At 59.3% G+C, this 19,302-nt stretch overlaps 1 protein-coding gene across 1 annotated transcript in view; it reads left to right on the top strand.

Annotated features, from left to right (window-relative positions):
• Window positions 1–1,426: 1,426 nt before the first annotated feature.
• Window positions 1,427–19,302, top strand: part of IFFO2 (intermediate filament family orphan 2) — a 40,963-nt gene continuing 23,087 nt past the window's right edge. The window contains exon 1 of the mRNA XM_040987989.1: window positions 1,427–2,085. Coding sequence (XP_040843923.1) covers window positions 1,427–2,085 — 659 coding nt within the window. The remainder of the gene's footprint in view (window positions 2,086–19,302) is intronic.

Below are 19,302 nucleotides of genomic sequence, written 5' to 3'. Positions count from 1 at the left end.
AGCCTCTGTTTCCTTTGTCATCAAGGCTTTGTCCTGGAAGACAGGGTACACAAGACAGCAATCACAGAGTAATTCAAGCCGTATGGCTGGAAGAACCTGCACCATGCCACAGTGGTTCAAAGGTGCCCTCAGCTCCCCTCGGAGGTTCCTGGCCATCAACAGCAGAAGCGGACAAGAGGCCAAGGGTGTCTGCTACTGCTCAGAGCCCGGCTGCCTAAGCTCTCAGACACTCTGTAATATGGGGGACATACTGGCTGATGCTCGCCAATCGGTCCAGGAGACACCAGGAAGTGCCTCGCTTGGCCTTGACAGCGTGTGAATGAATGAAGGGATGCAGGCGTGCACCTGTGCAGACCCGCTCCGCTCCTCTGCTGCTCCCCGTGGCCGCTCTCGTTACTGCTGCAGGGTCTCGGGCCAGGGGCAGGGGTGGACCAGCGCGCTGGGCAGTGCCTGGGCCGGTGTCTGGACGGCCGTGGAGCCGTGGGCGACGTGCCGTGCCGGCGGAAGCGCCGCCTGGTCTCAGGAAGGTCCGCTCTGGGCCGCCCCAGGCTGGAGGGGGATGGGGAGCTGCTGCACCTGCGGGTGCCTGTGGCCCCCTCCCCACCTCCCAATCCTTCCAGAACACCATCTCCTGCCTCCGTGGGAATCTGGGTCGAGGAGGGGAGGTCCGGGAGGCGAGAGAGGACGCAGAAGCCAAGTCGCTTCTGCAGACCACGTGGAGGAAGGGGCGCCCTGACCGGGGCGAGGGGGGAGGAGAGCGGCTGCTTAGGCTCACGGCTCCTTTAAGAGGCCGGCCCGGCTCTGCGGCGGTTCCCGCAGAAGCCGGGTGCTGCTCTGCGGTCCGCGGCCCCGGGCTGAGAATCCGAGCCTGGCCGAGCCGCGAGACCCGGCGCAGGGGAGGGCGTGGCCTCGACGGGGAGCTGGGCGGGGCCGGAGCTGCCGCAGCCAGTCAGCGCGGCGCAGGGCGCGGCACCGCCCTCGGGGGCGGGGCCCTGGTACTCGGGGGCGGGGCCTCGGGAGCCGGGATCGCCGCAGAGGGAGGAGGGGTGGGCGTGGCCTGGCCGGGGGCGGGGCGTGGGACTGCAGTGGGCGGGGCCGCCGCAGAGGGGGCCGTGCCGGCCGAGGGTGTCCTGCGCGCGGCTGCCGCGGCCCGGCCACAGCGTCCCTGACAGCCCCCGGCGCGCCGGCTGCCGCGACCCTCTCCGTGCTCGCGCAGCCCGCTCGGCCTCCACCGCGACCCGGAGCCGCCGGCCCCCCTCTCCCTCTCTGGGGCGCCCACATCCGCCGCGAAGGCCGCATCTGGCGCGCATCTGGGGCCGCGCTGGAGCCCGCGCCCGCCCTGGCCCGGCCGCGCCGGGAACCCTGCCCGGAGCTGGAGCCGCACCTGGAGCCGCGGGCCCGGGGCCCTGAGCCGCGCAGCCGGCGCATGGTGAACTCGCTGCTCTTCGGGGAGATGGCCTTGGCCTTCGGCTGCCCGCCGGGTGGCGGAGGCGCTGGTGGCGGCGGCGGCGGCTGCCCCGGCGCGGGCGGCGGCGGCGGCGGAGCCGGGCCCGGGCCGTCTCCGGTGACGGCGGCGCTGCGGGACGACCTGGGCTCCAACATCCACCTCCTGAAGGGTCTCAACGTGCGCTTCCGCTGCTTCCTGGCCAAGGTGCACGAGCTGGAGCGGCGAAACCGGCTGTTGGAGAAGCAGCTGGAGCAGCAGCAGAGCGAGCGCGAGCGGCGGCTGCGCTACAAGACTTTCTCCCGGGAGCAGGCCGTGCAGACCGGGCCCGAGCTGCTGCGGCCGCCGGCGCCGGGGATCGGCGGCGCGGCGCCCGGCGCCAACGCCAACACCGCGGCCCTGGTGCTCGCCGGCGGCGGCTCGCATCCGCAGCACTACGGCCGCCTGCCCGGGACCATCTGGAGCTACACGCAGGTACGGCGCACGGGCGGCGGCGGCGTGGAGACGGTGCAGGGCCCCGGCGTGTCGTGGGTGCACCCTGACGGCGTAGGCGTGCAGATCGATACCATCACGCCCGAGATCCGCGCGCTCTACAACGTGCTGGCCAAGGTGAAACGCGAGCGCGACGAGTACAAGCGGAGGTGAGTGCCGCCCGCGCCGGTGCGCCCCGGGAACGGCCTCCGCGGAATGCGCGTGCGGGAAAGGGGCCCCGCGGCAGCTGTTGCCGGCAGGTGGGCCGGGTGGGCACTGGGACGGCTGTGCGCGACCCTGGGCCGGACGCCTCATTCCCTTGATGGCGTAGCGGTAACGCGGGGCCGGTGACAGACCCAGCCCCATCTTGTAGGAGGAAGGAATTGAGGTGCGTGCAAGTGGGCCCCAGAGACCTGCCTGAGGCGGCTGGGTTTAGGCGACTTGGTGAAACCAGAATCTGGCCACAGCCTTGTAATAACACCTACCTTCACTCCCTCTTCTCCCCGCTCTCTCAGTCTCATGGTTTCCTGAGCCCCCCACCGCACCCCTGTAGGCATGGGAAGATGGACGTTAAGTGGGCACAGACCATCATCTGGGGCTAGAGCTGGGGGGCAGATTGCCTGCAGGACTGGCTGGCATGTTCCCTGTGCAGCCCAGATTCCTCTGCCTGGAGACTGACGTTGCTTCCTGCCTGTGGCCTGGCTGGGAGTTGGGGGAGGGGGGCTTCTGATAAGAGGACGGGTCTGTCTGCTGCATCTCGGCCCTGAGTATGGGAGGGACCCTCTGGCCCCGGCGGTGGCCCTATGGTTCCCTCTGGTTCCAGGCACGGCGCATCCTAAGTTTGGAGCTGTTGGTTCGGAACCGAGAGCGTTGCCGTCTGCCCAGGGAACGTGGGTCTCCTTGCTCGTTCTTTCACGGGGCAGGCTGCATTGCGTCCCAGTGTGAGCTCTGTCACTTGCTGATGGGGTTGTGGAGCCCCTAAGCAGTCTGTTTGCCCATCCTAGAGATGGGGGTGATCAAATCCACTCATCATTGCTAGAGTGGGAGAGTAGGATTGAACTGAGTTCAATAAGACCTCCTTAAAGAGCTTATCTCCCAAATAGAGCCCCACTGGGAACGGACAGTTCTATGTGGAGATTTGGAAAGAAGTCGGGGCATGGCACGGCGGTGTTTGGGGCAGGGATCGAGTGATTTGCTGATGTCACTTTGTCAGGGAGTAGGGATTCGGAGACTGGCCGACTAGGGGGGTGACAAGCTTACCTCTGCTGGTGCACCTGCCCCTCCGGAGGCTTGAGTGGCCCAGAGTCTGACCATAGGGAGGCCACCGCACCTCTCTGTTGGCTAGCCCCATTGGGATGGGTGAGAGGAATGGCATTTGCTTTGGGTGATGAAACTCCAGAGCACGGGGCCGGGCCCTCCTCCCAGCCACTGTGGACCGTGTCGTCATGCTGCAGGCTTGTGCTGTGTTTATTTTATTGTGTGTGTGCTTGTTGGACCTGGCTACCGAGGACATGGAAAAACTGTGCCCGGTCTTCACAGGAGACAGGTTGGCCTTGTGCAATGATGTGCGTGTGCCGTACCCAGGGTGTGAGGGGTGATGTCAGCCAGTGCTGCTGAGGCGGGCGGGGGCAGGTGTGTTCCTGCCCGCCCTTCTGGGGTGCACACACACACACCTTTTCCTCCTCCGTTCTCTTTGTGTGTGTGTGTGCATTGAAGAGGCCCATCTTTTCCAAAGTTGATTCAGACAGGGCACATATTGAATGTCTAAAGTCCAGTCTATTCTCCCTGGTCCTCAGTTTCCCCATCCGCGAAAGGGAGCTCCTTGAAGCCCTAGGTTTCCTTGGAGATGCTACTGGACCCCTGGAATATTTAATCAAAGTTATTATTTTCAGCGGTCCTGAAAATGTGCCCCCTCTCACTTTTGAGTCCTTTGTGTGAGCTCACTGGGCCCGCTGCCCTGCTCACGTGCCGGTAGCTGGCCTCCCGTATAACCCCTCTCCCGCCTCCTTCAGGTGTCTGAAGTCAAACGGCTCCCAGCTGTAGCATAGATCAGGATCTTCTTCTTCCTTTTAATTTATTTATTTTTATTGCAAAGTCAGATTTACAAAGAGAAGGATAATCAGGGAAAGATCCTCCATCTGCTGGTTCGCTCCCCAAATGGCCACAACGACCAGAACTGAACCAATCCAAAGCCAGGAGCCAGGAGTTTCTTCCTGGTCTCCCATGCAGCTGCAGGATTCCAAGGCTTTGGGGGCCACCCTCTGTTGTTTTCCCAAGACACAAGCAGGGAGCTGGAAGGGAGGTGGAGCAGCCGGCATCCATAAGGGACCCCAATGCGTACAAGGCGAGGATTTCAACCACTGGGCTACCATGCCAGGCCTGGGTCAGGATCTTACTGCCCTGTAGCCAAATCTGAAGATACAGCTAACCAGGATGTGGTGCTGTCATCAGGAATTCCAGTTCTAAATGTTGTTGGGTCAAAGGGCCCCGTCAATCTGACTGCCTGGATTCAGAACAGGTGAATGTGATGCGTGGAGCCGACGCTCTACATTTACAGAAATCACAGTCATTGTCCATGTGTTTGTACACTTGGGTTTCTCATGAGAACGCTTTGTGGGGAGGAGAGTGGATAGAGAGCTTTCGGAAGTGTTCAGAAACTGCTGGTGAAGGTGTTGTGGCAGGTGAAGTGTCGGGGGCCTGCGTCCCATAGCTGAATGCCTGGTTGGATTTATGGCTGCTCCACTTTTGATTCAGCTTCCTGTTACGATTCCTGGTGGGAGCGGCTGGTGGCTACTTGAGTCCCTCCACGTCGGAGGGGGGCCTTGTCGGAGTTCTTGGCTGCTGGCTTCAGTCTGGTCCAAGCCTGACTCTGGGGAATAAGCAAATAGATAGAAGACCTCTCTCTCTTTCTCTCTTCATTACCCTGCCTCTCAAGTAAATAAATAAAATAAACCTTAAAACAGCGCCTAACTGTTTGTTTGCTCTCAGAGGATCTTCCCAGCCCAACAAGGTCTGGGTCTGAGTCTGAGCTCCCAGCCCACTTCTGACCCTCCCCTATAAGAAAAGTCAGGACCTGAGCGATGAGGCTAAGGATGCCTGGGCTCGTGGCCCCTGGACCCTCGCATGGTATCTAGTGTGGAACCCTGGGCAGCGGGCAATGGAGGGCGCCTGGCCAGGGAAAAAAGCTTGCAGAGTCTGCCCGAGTCCTAACTGGGCGTCCTGGCATCTCCCGGGAGGGGGCAAACTGGGCTCTTCAGCTGGACACTTTTCTACTTGTATAATGTGTACCCCTGCACTATTACTTCATGGAGCTAAAGCTTCTATATCATGAAAAGCCCTTGTCTTGGTGTATTGGTGATTTTTAGTCAGTTCAGAATCATGCAGCCATCACCACCATCCGGTTTTAGACACATGCCTCCCTCCCCCTCCCCACCCCACACACAGGTGCAGAAATCACTCCCTCTCCCTGACCGGTGCAGAAGACATTCCAAGCTCGTTTGCAAACAGTCCCCTCCCAGCGCAGCCCAGACCATCACAGATCTGGTCTCAGCCTCAGCAGGTGTGCCTTCCCTGGACATTTCTGGTCGGTGGGTCCCTATGACACGTGTCCTACGTGTCTGGCTGCTTTCACTTTGATGATGTTTTGGAGTTGGTGTGGTGGTGTGTGTCAGTAGGATGTCCCTTTTCAGCGCTGGGAAGTATCCCATCCTGTGCCTAGGCCCTGTGTCATTTATCCATTCACTTACATGGCCTCTCTATAGTTTAAAAGAGGGCATCACCAGGGCTGCCCGTCTACTATGGCCTCCTGTGCTGACAGTGGCTCAGTGGAAACTGAGCCAATGCAGAGCTCCTGGCTGCGTGTGCTGCGGCCCCGGCCCTGCTCGTCACAGCTTTCCTTTCACCCTCTGTTGAGCCCACTCTTTACCACGTGGCAAATGTGGTCACCAAAAACCGAATCAAGGCAAGGTTGTCGAGCGTTGATCTGGAAACCAAAATAAACATGTGGGTGGCACTGTCACCACCCAGTGCCACCGAAGCATCTTGTTCTGAGAGTGCAAGCTGTTGTTTGGGGGGGGGCGGTGCTCTTCCAGGGGAGATTCTTGCTGAATCCCTCTGAACCCAGTAGGTCTGGCTCTGCCACGAGGTGCTGTGTGGCCTCTGGCCATCCACTGCCTCTCTGGGCCTCAGTACTGTATCTTTACCTGAGGGGGTTTCTTGGGGAATTCCTCCCAGCGCCTCGCTCTGCCCCTCAGGCCCGAGTCTCCAAAGCACTTGGGTCCCAGCCCATCTCTCTGCCTCCGTTCTGTTCCTCTCCTGCTTCTGCCTGGGACCACAGAGGTCCAGGTCCGGACTGGGCAGGGCTGCTCTGCCTTCCTCAGGCACACCTGTTTCAGTAGTTTCCTGTCTCAGCCTTGGCCCTGAAGGAAGCAGGGACGTGTTGAGGTTGTCCAACATGAGGTCGCTGTAGCTTGGCGGCTGGGGGGAAGTGGCCATGGGCTGGTAGAGGAAGTTACCCAGTGCTGGCAGTGCTGGCAGTGCTGGTGGCTGCCCCGGGGCAGGGTGACGTCTTTAGGGCGTGGTGTTCGGGGTGCAGTGGAGTCCACAGCTCTCTGAGTCTCCTCAGGCCCAGGGTGCTGTGCAGCTGCTGGTGCCCCTGGTTAATTACCTGGCACCAGCACTGAGAGCAAGGTCGTCACCCACCCCCCTTTCTAAGGATTGATTTATTTGAAAGGCAGAGTGGCAGAGAGCTTCCTTGTGCTAGTTCACTCCCCAAATGGCCACAGCAGCCAGAGCTGCTCCAGGACAGAGCCAGGAGCTCCATCTCCATGGAGTCTCTTCTATGGGTACAGGGAACTGTTACCTTCCTAGGCACGTTAGCAAGGAGCTGAATCTGAAGCAGAGCAGCCAGGACTCAAACCAACACTCCAGTAGGGGATGCCAATATTGCAAAGCAGTGGCTTCACCCACTGTGCCACAATGGCGGTTCCCAGAGGGTCCTTTGAGAGTCTGGAGGGACCGCCATGATCAGCTAACCTAGTGGTTTCCTAAGTGAGTTTGCTGAGTCTTGGAGCCCGAGGCAGGCTGCCTGGGGGCCATTCGGGACAGCAGGAGGCTGAGCACCTGAGACTGGTCCCATGCCAATCCTGGCCCAGCCCCTCCACACCTGCTTAGCCCCAGCTGTTGTGAGCAGCTCCATTTCTGCCTGACCCCCAGGTTGAGAATCTGGAGTGGGGTGAGGAAGAAGAATGGCCTCGCTGATTTGGCAGCTGAGGAAACTGAGGCCCAGAGGGGCTGACCCCAAAGCTGAGCCAGGCCGACCATCCCTGCTCTTCAGAGCCCTGCTCGCTGCCCCAGCATCGGCCTGCATCAATGTCGGGCAAAGTTCTCACCACCTCTTTGTGTCTCTTTTAAGCGTTTTTTAAAAAGCCACTTCTGGGATGGGAGGGACTTTTGTCACAGCTGTTTCCGACCGGGAGCTAAAGGGGGCTGGGCTGGCACTCGAAATGGAGGTCTTTGAAAAGAGATGGTTGCCGGGGGTGGGGGTGCTGGGGTGGCAGCTTGAGTGCGCCCTGCCTTTTCCGGTCACACCCAAGGGGGGCCTGGGGCAGATGGGCGCTGGCCGGGAAAACTGCCCAAGGCCTTTGTTCTCTGCCGCGGATGGGGTCTCTTTGTTTCTGATTTTCTGAGAGGCAGTCTGGGTAGTGGGGGAAAGGGTTCAAGTCCTGATTCTGTCGGTCTTTGGTGGCTGGGGGCAGGGTGCTTAGTCTCAGTTGCCCTAGCCACCTCCTCCTTAGTAAGGGAAGGACAGTTAACTAGCGTCAGGAGTAGGTGTGGCACCTGGGCTGGCAGGTGCCCTGCCTCCCATCCCTGACCAAATCTGATCCCTTAATTCGCAAGGATTTCCTGGTCCAGCCCCGGGCTGCCTGACAAATCCATTTCAGGACACGTCCTGACTCCCTCTGTCCCGTGGAAGGCGCCAGGGATGGCTCTGGGGGCGGAGGGGAAAAGCGCGACTTCTTTGTTTGGCATCTGAGAAGCGAGTTTGAACCGCCTAGAACGGGTGATTTGTGCCTGCGGAAGTCTCCTGCCCCCCAGTCCTTTGGCCAGCTGCCTTCAGAAGAAGCCCACAGCCCCTCTCGGGGAGGGCCGAGGTTCCCTGGAGAGCCAGAGCAGCGGCCCTGGGGCTCCGGGCTGGCGTTCTCACTGGAGATGTGCTGGGGGTGTGTGTGGGGGTCGTGGGGGCCTTCTCAGGGCCTCCAGCTGGAGGGAGGGGCGTGAAGTCCCAGGGAAGAAAAGGAAACCGAGAGACAGCTGACGCCTGCCTGGGAAATTCCTTCATGGAGGAATGCGAGGCGGGGCTTTTGCCGGATGAGTACACACACACGGTGCACACACACACTTGTACACACACACAGCACCCATATGCCTACTTATGCACACTCAGATCCTCTCCAGGCTCACAGGCTGCAGCCCCACGTGTCAATATTTGAAGGACACCGAAGGGCAGGCCGAGACTTGAACACGCCCTTTGCTGCAACAAGGTGCATGGACCACTGGGAGAACTGGTGTGTCCGTGGTGCTAGAGGCTGTGGCCTGTGCACTCGCGACCCTGGCTTTGGATGGCATTAGGGAGAGAGGAGTCTGGCTGTGGGTACTTTTGTGTCCCACCTCATGGATGGCAGGGCATAGGAGAGAGCACTGCCCTACCAGCCCCTCATCTTTAAGGTTGGGGGTCTGTAGCTCCTCCGAGAACTCTCACTGGCCCCTTACCCCAGCCCTCATGCGCTCAATCAGAATTGCCCTGAAATGACTGTGAGCTTTGGGGAGGGGAGCTTGGCTCCAGGGCTGGCCTTGTCTGGTGTCTGCAGAGCCCAGCCAGTGCCAGCCGTGCAGGGAGTAGGGGACTCTGCCTGGCCGGCCACTCAAGGTCCTGGGCTATAAGGCAGATGTCACAGGTGGCACACCACACCCAGGCACCCGGGGCTCCCTCTGTGTGTGTGTGGAGGGAAGGGTCTGGATTGGCATCAGAAGACCTAGGCTGAGGACTCAATGGCTGCCGTCAGATACCCATGTCCCGTGCAAGAGCGAGTAAGCCTGGGCAGCTCCATTTGCCCCCTCTGAGTCTTGGTTTCCTAACCTGCAAAATGGGAGTGTGGGATGAGTAAATGGGCTGAGGCGGATACAGCACAAATGCAAACTTCTGGGAGAGCTACCTGGGAAGGCTGTGGAGCCTGGGTTGGGTCAGGGCCAAGGGGGTGAACTGGCAGGGGTGGGCATGGTCCCTGCCCTTGGCTTGTGATGCCTTCTGGGCGCAGTCAGAATGCGAGGTGGCTTAGGGCATTCCTGGGCAGGGGACACTTGGCTTCTGGGGCAGGCCATGATTGCTCAGTCCCTTTCTTAGCGCAGAGAATGTGGTGGTCACCCAGCATCAACCTGGCAAATGCATCCGGTCCCCTCGAGGGGCTGCGCCCGGGGCTGTAAGAGCCTGGCGGAGTGCCTGTCCTTGCCCAGGCAGAGCTTTCACTTCCCAAGGGAAGCTTAGGAGCGGTCTTGTCTTTGTTTTACAAAGATTGCTCTCTCTGGGACTTTAGCCCAAGGGGTTGGGTTCTGTGTCTGCCCTTTTGTCTTACACCTCAGTTTAGTGTTCTGTGAAATGGGCATCATGTCGCCTGTGAGTTCTGCTTCCCAAGTTGATGTAAAAAAAAAAAATCAGCTGGGACTGCGCAGTCGAGGGCCGGCGTTTGGTGATGAGGCTGCCTGAAGCACACACGTCACACATCAGCATGTCCAAGTTCAGGGCTGGACTCTGCCCCCGATTCCAGCTTCCTGCTGGTGTGCACCCCGGCAGGCAGCAGGTGAGGCCTCAAGCAGTTGGTCCCCAGATGTGTGTGACCCAGATGAAGTTCCCAGCTCAGCCCCAGCTGTTGTGACATTTAAGAGCCACTGGATGACAGACTTACTTATTGGACTCTACTTTTTAAATACAGGGAAAAAAAAAAACCCACAACTTTTTTAGATGTGGTCTGAGGACTTGGAGGAAAAGAGTTAGAAAGAAATCAGTGTGATGGTCCAGCAGCCATTCATTAAGCAGGCCTGGCTGCTGGCTTTAGATGAGTGATCATTGCTTGAGAACCCAGAGAGTAGGACTCAATTATGCTCATTTGATGAAAGAGAGGTTCGGAGAGATGAATAAATCCAACCCAGCTCTCACAGTGAGTCCCACCAGGGTCTCCAGCCCACCTTCAGTGCCCTTCCCAGGAGGTGGCCTTGTCTCCTGACACCCTGGGTGAGGAGGCCAGCCCCGGGGTCTGTCACAATATTGGTGCAGCAGGTGGCAGAACAGGAGGTGGCCACTGCACTGCCAGAGACTTCCTGCTGTCACTTGGTGGTGATTACTTTTTGAGAAGCTAATGAATCCTGGCTCCACAGGCAGATGAGGCTCCATGAACAGACGAGACCGCCCGCCGGGGCAGCTCTGCCTGGACTGGTGAGCTCTTAGAGGCGCTCCCAAGTGGGGGCCAGGCACTGGGTGGGAGGCCCATGGAGGGAGGCCAGTGGGACCAGCAGGGGAAGGCGTGGGGAGCCAGGGCTGCAGACAGTTAGCTGCCCAGGGCATCTCCAGTGGCCTCAAGGAGGAGCCCTGTGGCCTTTGCCTGGTAACAGCAGCAGAAGACATGGGGCACGCTGGGGACAGGAGGGATGCTGGCTCCACCCTGGACTGGGATGCCCCTACTTTTGCTTTCCATCAGCACTGTGAGCTGTGCTAGGCCCCGGGGAACTCCTATGTGGGGAAGAGGAGGTGGTTGGGTGTGCACAGGTCCCCCTGCTGCTCCCTGAGTCAGGACTACTTGCCGCTGCTCGCCACCCTGCCAAGGGAAGCAGACAGAGTGCCCCCTGCCCCGGATGCTCAGGGTCTGGACACACCCTGTCCCGTGACAGGTGCCTGCTGGAACAATGTTGTACACAGGAAGCATGTAGTAGCTGATTAATAAACATAATAATACAGACTACGTTCTGAGCAGCCTACACATGAATGTCTGCAGCCCCACAGTACGTGTGCAAGTCCTGAGCCTATGGTGGAAATCCTGAAATTCAGCTCCCTGAGGGTCAAGGGCCACGTCACAGCTCCAAAGGGGCAAGTCCGCCTGAGACTCAAGGCCCAGAAAGGAGCGTGCTCATGGCAAGTAGCTTTCCTGCTTTGAGCCTCAGCGTTCACTTCTGTGAAATGGAACTGTTTACTCTGACCTCGTAAGGCTATTTGGAGGATGGATTGAGGTCTGTGGAGACACTGTGTAAACTCCTGAGGACACTGCCCAAGGCGTGGGTGCGTGGCAGGACAGCCTCACAGGAAGCCCTGACCATCCCCACACTCAGGCCCCGTGGAGTGCCTTGGTTTCCCTGCCTCACCCGTGCCGAGGCCAGCCTGAGTGGGGCGATGGTCAAAGGTCTGCTGGCTAACTCAGCTTGGAGCAGAGCATTTGTGTAGTACTCAGAAACTGGCTGTTCCTGCTTCTTATCAGACCTGAGGTCTTGGGACAGGCCCCTTGCTTCTGAGCCTCAGCTTCCCTGTCTAGAAAATGGGCCAGATCCACCTGGATTGTGCAAAAACGCGTATGAGACACCTGTAGTTGCTTTGTGTTAGGAAGTGAGGCTGGGGTTTTGGGAGCAGATGGGGTGGGTGACGTGGGATGGCCGTGGGGTGGGGGGTGGCCGTGGGGTGGGGGCTGGCTGTGGCGTGGGGAGGGTGGCCATGGGCCCATGGCCCTGGACACTTGTTCGGTGCTCTTTCCGGTCCACGTGCCCTGACCACAGCGTGCACAGCTTCACACAGCAGCCCCTCTGCTGCCGCACCGAGGGAGGCCTCTGCAAACGAGCCCCTGCCTTCCTCCCTCTATCAGCCGTTTTTATTGCTCGGGTTATTTAAGATGGTTCTTGGCTCACTGCCCTGCTTCACTGGCTTGGGGGCAGGAAAGAGCTACTGGTCCAAGTGGACCTTGTGAGAGTCCCCGGCAAACGGGCAGGGGTGGGGTACCACCCATTCTGCACCAGCCCCTTTGGTCATGGGCAGAAGGCTATCTTGAAGGGTGGGTAGTGGAATAGCCTGGTGGGGTAGTGGCATGGGGCTTCTTACAGTCAGGACTAGAGCCTGGGTTGGGCCCCCAGGAACGCCATGCATGTCCCAAACCCAGGGATTCTGGAAGACACCTGATCCTATTTTGGGCCAGACAAGGAGGACTTCCTGGAGGAGACGTTACCTTTGTTGTGTTTTGAAGGTCCAATGAGCGTGTGGGCTGGTGCTCCCTACATGGAGAGAACAGCCTGTGCAGAGGCCCAGCGACAAAGCCACTGCGCCAGGGCAGCCTGCTGCCGGTGCCCAGGAGTGGGTCTGCCTACGGCCAGAACTTGGCATGGTCTGCCTTCTCCGTCCCCTCATGCCCTCGCTCCCTCCTCCTGGCCTTTCTCACTCGGACTTTCTATTTTGTTTTCTCTCCTCCCCTTTCTTCGCTTTGTTCTTTTGATCCCTACTCTGAATGACTGGCTCACCCTCTCCCTGACCCATCCCTTAGGGAGATGTTAGATCCGTTGGGGGTGGCCCTTCCCTTGCTACCGGGGCTTTGAAAACCTGGGTGTTGGGGTGTGTGTGTGTGTTTATGAGAGCATGTATCCCCAAGGTCAGGACCCTGGCCCTGGCCACGCTACGCTCTGTGCTTGGAGCATCATGGCTGCTGGCCCCTGAGCACTCCCCACCAAGTCCCAGGGAGTCCTTGGGCCTAGGATCACACAGGGGCTGTGAGGGGAGCCCCATAAGGTCAGGTGTGGGACTAGGCTGTCACCTTGGTCTCCTAGCCCTGCCACCCTGCTGTCCTCTGTGACTGACACCTATTCCATCCACCCCCCTGACCTCCCACATGGGTAGCTGAGCTTTCTAGAACAGCCTCCTTCGGTGCTTTTCATCCCTACTCACATACTTATGGCCGTTTTACAGACAGGAGAACTGAGGCCCGGCAAAGGCAAGCAGACACAGAGATGACACCCCTGAGCAGGTGTGGACCCAGTCCTCTCCCGGGCCCTGTAGCGCAGGGATGCTACGTTTTGGAAAGAGGTCTGTTACTAGGGCCTAAGAGGTGTGGGTCTGAAAGACCAGCCCTGCCCCTCCACCAGTGTCCCAGTCCTCGCTGCTGCCTGCCCGAGGGAGCCTCGACCACCCGTGGTCATCTCCCCTTAGGGGTCTTGGGGTGTCTACCACCTTCTGCCCCCGGCTGCCAGCCATGTGCCTGGGCTGGTACTGAGCCTGGTCCAAGGAGGGCTTGGAAAGCCGCACCAGGAGGTTAGGGAAGTGTGGCTGGAATGCTGGGTGTAGGTGACCCATAAACCCTCACCCTGACTCGGGAGGTGTGTGCTTCTTGAAGGAAGTCTTCCTGTTATGTGCAAGCGGTGGCTCTGCCATAGGTTTTAAAGAAACACTAATGTTGGAAGTAGCTGACGTGGGGCATCCAGGGCCCAAGCTCGGCTGGCACGCACCTGCAGGGCTGAGATTAACCCGATGCCAAGGTCAGGGGACCTGCAGCCCGCAGGTTATTCCTCCGAAAGCCATACGGCAGTTACACTGCAGGATATTACAATGTCATTGCTTTGTTTAGCTTTGTTGGTCGGCCCGTGGTTGGGTTAAGAATTGACTTGCTCAGGTTTCTGTTGCTGTCACAGGGCTCAGTTTTCACACCTCTAAAGTGGGCACAGCAACCAGAGCTCCTAAAGTGATGATGATTCATGGAGTTGGAGGCTACGGGGGGCCGAGTAGTGCTGTCATCGTAGCTGTTACTGCCCTGTCCCCTCTGCCCTGAGCCTCCCAGACCCCCAGACTCCCGGGGCAGTGACAGCCACCTCCTGCATCCGCCTGCAGAGTGGGCTTTTGTGTTCTGAACACTTCCTCCCACCAACAGTGCCGTCTGCCAGGAGGAGGTCGCGTCCCCGGTCAGTGCAGGGTGACCAGGAGGGCAAGACCCAGCATTCAAGGCTGTGTCCGGCCCAGGGGGTAGCCAGTTGCTCCCAGGTGGGCTTGGGAGAGCCCAGGTGTGAGACAGGGCCTCTGTCCTTGCTCCTGCCTTCTCAGGATGTGTGTGTGTGTGGAGTGGCTCTATCTCCTCTCTGTGCTGACCTCTAGGCAGGCTTGGCGGTGGGGGGTGGGGGATCACAGCACTGATCCCACCAAGTGGCAGGAGTAGAGCTGGGATTTGAACCTGCATCTCACCCAGAGTATTCTGCACGCTCCTCCGGGACTCAGTCTGCCAGGCTGAGAAGTGGGCCCTTGACACCGGGGGGTCAGTCCTTCCCTGGCCCCAGCAAGCAGCGAGGCCGTGGAGCTGCTGACAGCTCTGGTCCTCATCATCTACCTCGGCCAGCCTTGTGCACTCCCTTGGCGACCTTGGCAAAGGGGTGCTGCGGAGGGCTGGCCTGGCATTGTTTTTCCAAGGTTGACGTCAGGGCAGCAGGTTTAGGGTTTCGTCTGGGAAACAAAGGCTGCTTTGTAGCTTCTGCTGAGTCCAGGCACATCGCAACCACCACCCTCCTCCACCAGAGGTGGAGAATGAGGTAGAAGGGATTGCGGGGGCCCTGGGGCAGAGGAGCGCTGGGAGGCGTGGCTTGTTCAGCTCCTCCAGGAAGGCTGCCAGGATCTCACATTGCAACCACACCCGTGCCGCTCCTGTTACAGGAGCTCCAGTGCTCTGGGGGATGCGCCCGTTGCACAGATGGGAAGACCGAGGCTCGACAGGTCCCACGACTCATGGCTTGCCATGGCAGAAAGGTGGCAGAGCTGGATGGGCACTCGGCCTCTGGGCCTTCTAAGCTCATCCTGGGGTCCATTTGTTTCCCCCCAGCCTGTGGAGGGCCGCTCACACAGCCCAGAGAGCACAAGGGTCAGTTCTTGGAGCATCATAGCTCATACCCCTTTCTTTTCAGGATACAGAGTTGGGTCACCGTGCTCAGAGCAGGTGCTGCATGTATGTGTGTGCACGAGTGAGCACGTGCACAGGTGTGCATACCTGAGTGAAGCCGAGGAGGCCTTGTGGGCAGGTGGGAGAGTCATCCTAGGACCCATCTAGAACCTTCCCTTCTTGGTCCGGGTCACCCCACTTTGTCCTATGCCTCCTGTCATTTGCTGGTCCCCTGCACTCAAGCCCTGTGTGCGGGCTTTGGGAGTGACCCCTAAGAATCAGAAGTGCTGATCTCTAGAAGCCTTGGAGATTGTCCATCTGCTATGCCGCAGGAGCCAGAGAGGGCCAGCGACTTGCCCAGGGTTGCACAGCAAGTAGGTGGCGAAGCTAGGCCTTGGAGGTGAAGCTGTGGTTCCCAGTCCTGCTCCTGGGTGGCAGCCCCCACCCCCAGCTCTGCCCTCCTCAGTGTTCTGGGCTTTTCTGGAAACTCCCACAGCCTCTGTCTGGAGACACACGCAGCGGTGCTTGGGCCGGGGTCAGGGGGAGCAGAGTGCAGGCCCCAGGTGAGGGCACAGTGTGGCCAAACTCTGCCCACCTCCACGCGGAGCTGGCCGAGCCCCTGGCGCTCAGCCACGGAGGCCGTGCTGCAAATGTCCTTGCTGCTTGGCTCTCGGCAGACACCACCTCTTCCTCCTTGGCGCTGAGCCTGGGACCATCACAGATCCTGCTTAGAGGCCTGCAAAGATCATTCCAGAACTTCCCCTAGACGTGCCTTGCAGGGTCCTTATGGCCCATCCCACTGGGAAGTGCTTCGTGGTGTCTAGCCTACAATTCTGACTGCTGCACCTTCTTGTTTGGCTGTTCATGGGGCAGGGTGGTGGGTGGACATTCATTGTGTGGCCAGTCTCAGGAATTCACTCACTGACTGCTTGCCTAAAGTGTGTCTTGACTCAAGACACGAGTCGGGGTTCGTACACCACACAGAAAGGTTCAGGTGGTCTGTCTAGGCCCCTGCACGGGACAGGCCATCTCCATGGCTGTCCAGTTCTGCAGCAGCTGCTGTGGGCCTCCCACCCTGGAGGTCCCCGCACTGTCGGGGTGCTGGGAGTGAAGCATCCAGCCCCATGTGGTACTGCAGGGCTCCATGGTCCCCACTCAGTGCCCATGCAGATCTCTGGCAAGCCACAGTCGCTCTCACCTTGTACACTCCCCACTGGCCTGCCATTCCTTCTCACCCCGTGGCCTCTCAGCCATCCTTCCCTGCCTTAGCGGAGGACCCCCGAGGCCGCAGACCCGAATATACTTTGGTCAGTCGGTCACCAAAGTGCTAGGCAGGAAGGGGTTAAGCAGTTCCACCTGCCACGGCTGGACTCTCCCAGCTGGTGTCCCAGCCCCTCAGGCCCCCCAGGCCATCTGGCCTGACAGAAGCCACTCTGTGTCCCATCTGTCCCAAGGCAAAGTCACCAGGAAGGGCAGGCCTGTGCCTTTGTGGGCCTGCTGGGGTGGGCTGGGCTGCATCTGTCCCTGCCCAGTCATGCCCAGTCAGGTTGTCCCCTGCCTACTGCCCTGGGCCGGCTGTATGGGAGGCAGGGAGAAGCAGAGGTGGGCTTCTTGTGGGATGGGTCCCAGCTCACCAAGCAGCCAAGCAGGACCCCCACCCAGGCCTTCTCCGCCTCCTAGCCGTCTGTCCATGGTCCAGCCATCCGACTGCCCTCGTCCCCTGCCACCAGACTGCCTTCTCCTGTTCTGAGACCACCTGGCACTGAGAGACGAGTCCAGCCTTTATCATCATGCATCACGCAGACCTGCTTGGCCTCTGGTGTCTGTAGCTGTGTAAGGGGAACAGAAGCAGGACTCGCCACAGAGTTGGATGGCCAGGACTCAAACCCCAGCTCTCCCATATCTCAGCTGCGTGACCTCGGGCAGTTTAGTTCTCATTTTTCCCAGGGCCTCAGTTTGCTCATCTTTAAAATGGGTGTGATGATAGTACCACCCTCACCCAGTTGCTGTGAGGATTAAATGAGTTACTAGTCCCTAACTCATACTATCAGCTCACAGCATGAACCGACGTGGCTAGGCAGTCCTGGCCAAGTCACCTGACCTCTGCAAGCCTCAGTTTCCCCATAAGCAGCATGCACATGAGAAAATGGGAACACCACCGCCCTGCCGTGAGATGCTGCCACGGGCTTTACTCTTACAATGGGGCCTCTGTGAATCTTTGCTCTTGTTCATTATCCCTCCACCCACCAACTTGAGTCAGACCTGCTTCTCTCTGCTGTGAGTGGGGACACTTGGGGGAACGCACTGGAGTGGGGGTGCCCGGTACCCCGCTTCTGCCCTCCCTGGCTGCTTCATGTCACGGTGGATGCCAGGACCCACGGTGGTAACAAAGGAAACAGGTGCCAAGCAGTGAGTCCCACCCCAGGCTGTGTTTAGTCATTAATCGCACCCCTGGTGCAGGCCACTATGGCCTACTTGCTTGTGGCAGCCGAAGCTGCAGCCAACTCCTTCCCAGCTGGTCAGGGTAATGACGGGGCTGCCGGCCCTGGGGTCCCCACCACCACCCATTCGCAGTTACATGAGCCTCACATGTAATTGGCTGGCTCCTCATCACTCTATTGCTCAGGACTGCTTCCCTGTGCCGCCGCCTGGCGCCTGGCACCTGGCAGGGTGACCAAAGGCACGGCCGATAGCCTGGACTGCCGAATGTCCCCCTGTGACGTGTGGAGATCCCCCCCAGAGCCACAGAGTGTGCAGCTCGTCCAGCTCACATCTCCCCCATTTCATGCTTGAGGAGGCTGAACCAAGCAGGTGGCTTGGCTCGAGGCTGCAGGGTTTGGAACCAGGACAGGCCACGTCCCAAGTCTTGCCTAGTGGGCTCTGCCTGGCTGCTGACCCCCTTCCCCAGCACCTTTGTCGATAGAGTTTTGGAATCCGAGGCAGTCGGCCCCCAGGGTGGTGAGGGCGAGGGACGTGGCGCCGATGGGAGGTCGCCCTAAGCTGTGGCCACAGTGCCCTGCGTTTACCTGCAGGGCCGCCCATCTCCTGCAATAAACAGCAGAGAGACCCAAGTGCACATTAGGTTTCCAAAATAGCCTTGGGAGCCACTGTTTTCCTCCAAACTATAAACAAACCTAGGTGGGGCCTCCCACCCCCTCCTGGGCACAGAACTCTGGGCCAAGGTACCCGAACCCCTCCCTGTTGCCTTCCAAATTTGGACAAGAGCTGGCAACCTGGAAACTGAGAACTGGCTGATGCTGGGGAACGGGGCGAGGAGGAGGAGGGTAGAAAGGTGTTGCCTTACGGATGGAGAGCATGGCAGCAACCTTGCCACTGTCTGCCCCTGGCTTCGAGATGGAGAGATGAGATCTGGTCTGGACCATGGAGCTCATCTCGGAAAACTGAGGTGGGAGGGGCTGGGGGAAGGCCAACTTCAAGGCCTCAGCGAGTCAGGGCTGCACTGGCTACAGGTCCTGGAGCGACACTCAGGGAGCATGTTTCATCCAGTGAGCATTTATGTGCTGCCTGCTGCATGCCAGCCTCAGTGCTGGCATGGAGTCCCAGGTGAGACCAGCGATGAGCTTGACCTTATAGGAGCTGAGTGGAGCCCGGGAGTCCAGCAGTGGCCTGCAAGTCTTGGCAGTCTGGAAGAGGGGCACTTGACCTTGGCTGAGAGCCAAAGACCTTCTGAGGGAGAGCATTTACAAACTGAGATGAGAGAGACGGGGAGCAGTGACGAAGGGGAGACCGTGTAGAATCTTCCAGGTGGAGAAGGCAGTGCGTCCCAAGGCCTCGGAGGTGCGATGCAGCTGGGCACACGCTCGGGTGAGAGGCGCTGACGTAGCACTGGCTCTTCCTGCCCCATCCTGCACGGTTGGCACCCAGTGGGTGAGACCACGTCCCAGACATTACTCTTTCTTTGCACCTTGGGAAAAGCAGCCTGGGCACCCGGGAGGAGGGTTAGGGCACAAGGTGGAGTCTCTCTCCACCTGGGAGAGAGGCCGTGTCTAACAGGGAAATTGAGGCACCGGGCAGTGTTGACTGTGCTGCTCGGTCCCCTGGGCAGCTGCTCCGGGGGCCAGCAGCCGCCAGCCCTGTGAGCGAGCAGCTTTTCACACACGGTACTTCTCAGGGGCAAAGAAGCCTTTTCTTGAACCACACCCTTGACCCAGCGGTCCACTCCAGCTGTGCGTGTTGGCGTGGACCGCAGTGTCTCATTCGCGGGGTCGTTTAGGGAATGGCCACAAGAGCCACCTGGGAGGATGCCACCGTGGATTCGGGCTTGGAAGCCATCTCTCCGATCCTTCTTTTACTTGGAAGAAATCTAATGAAAATAAACAACCAAAATGGAAGATCTTTGTCAATGCCAGTGCTGACAGGGGCTCCTCCAGGGAGGGGTGGCCGGGTAGGTTTCAAATTCTTTTTGTTTGATTGATTTCCTGTTGTTTTGCA

Source organism: Ochotona curzoniae, unplaced genomic scaffold (genome assembly GCF_017591425.1).
Source record: "Ochotona curzoniae isolate NIBS_2020 unplaced genomic scaffold, NIBS_Ocur_1.0 contig_4792, whole genome shotgun sequence".
NCBI classification, from domain to species: domain Eukaryota; kingdom Metazoa; phylum Chordata; class Mammalia; order Lagomorpha; family Ochotonidae; genus Ochotona; species Ochotona curzoniae.
This window is presented reverse-complemented; position numbering and strand designations above follow the sequence as displayed.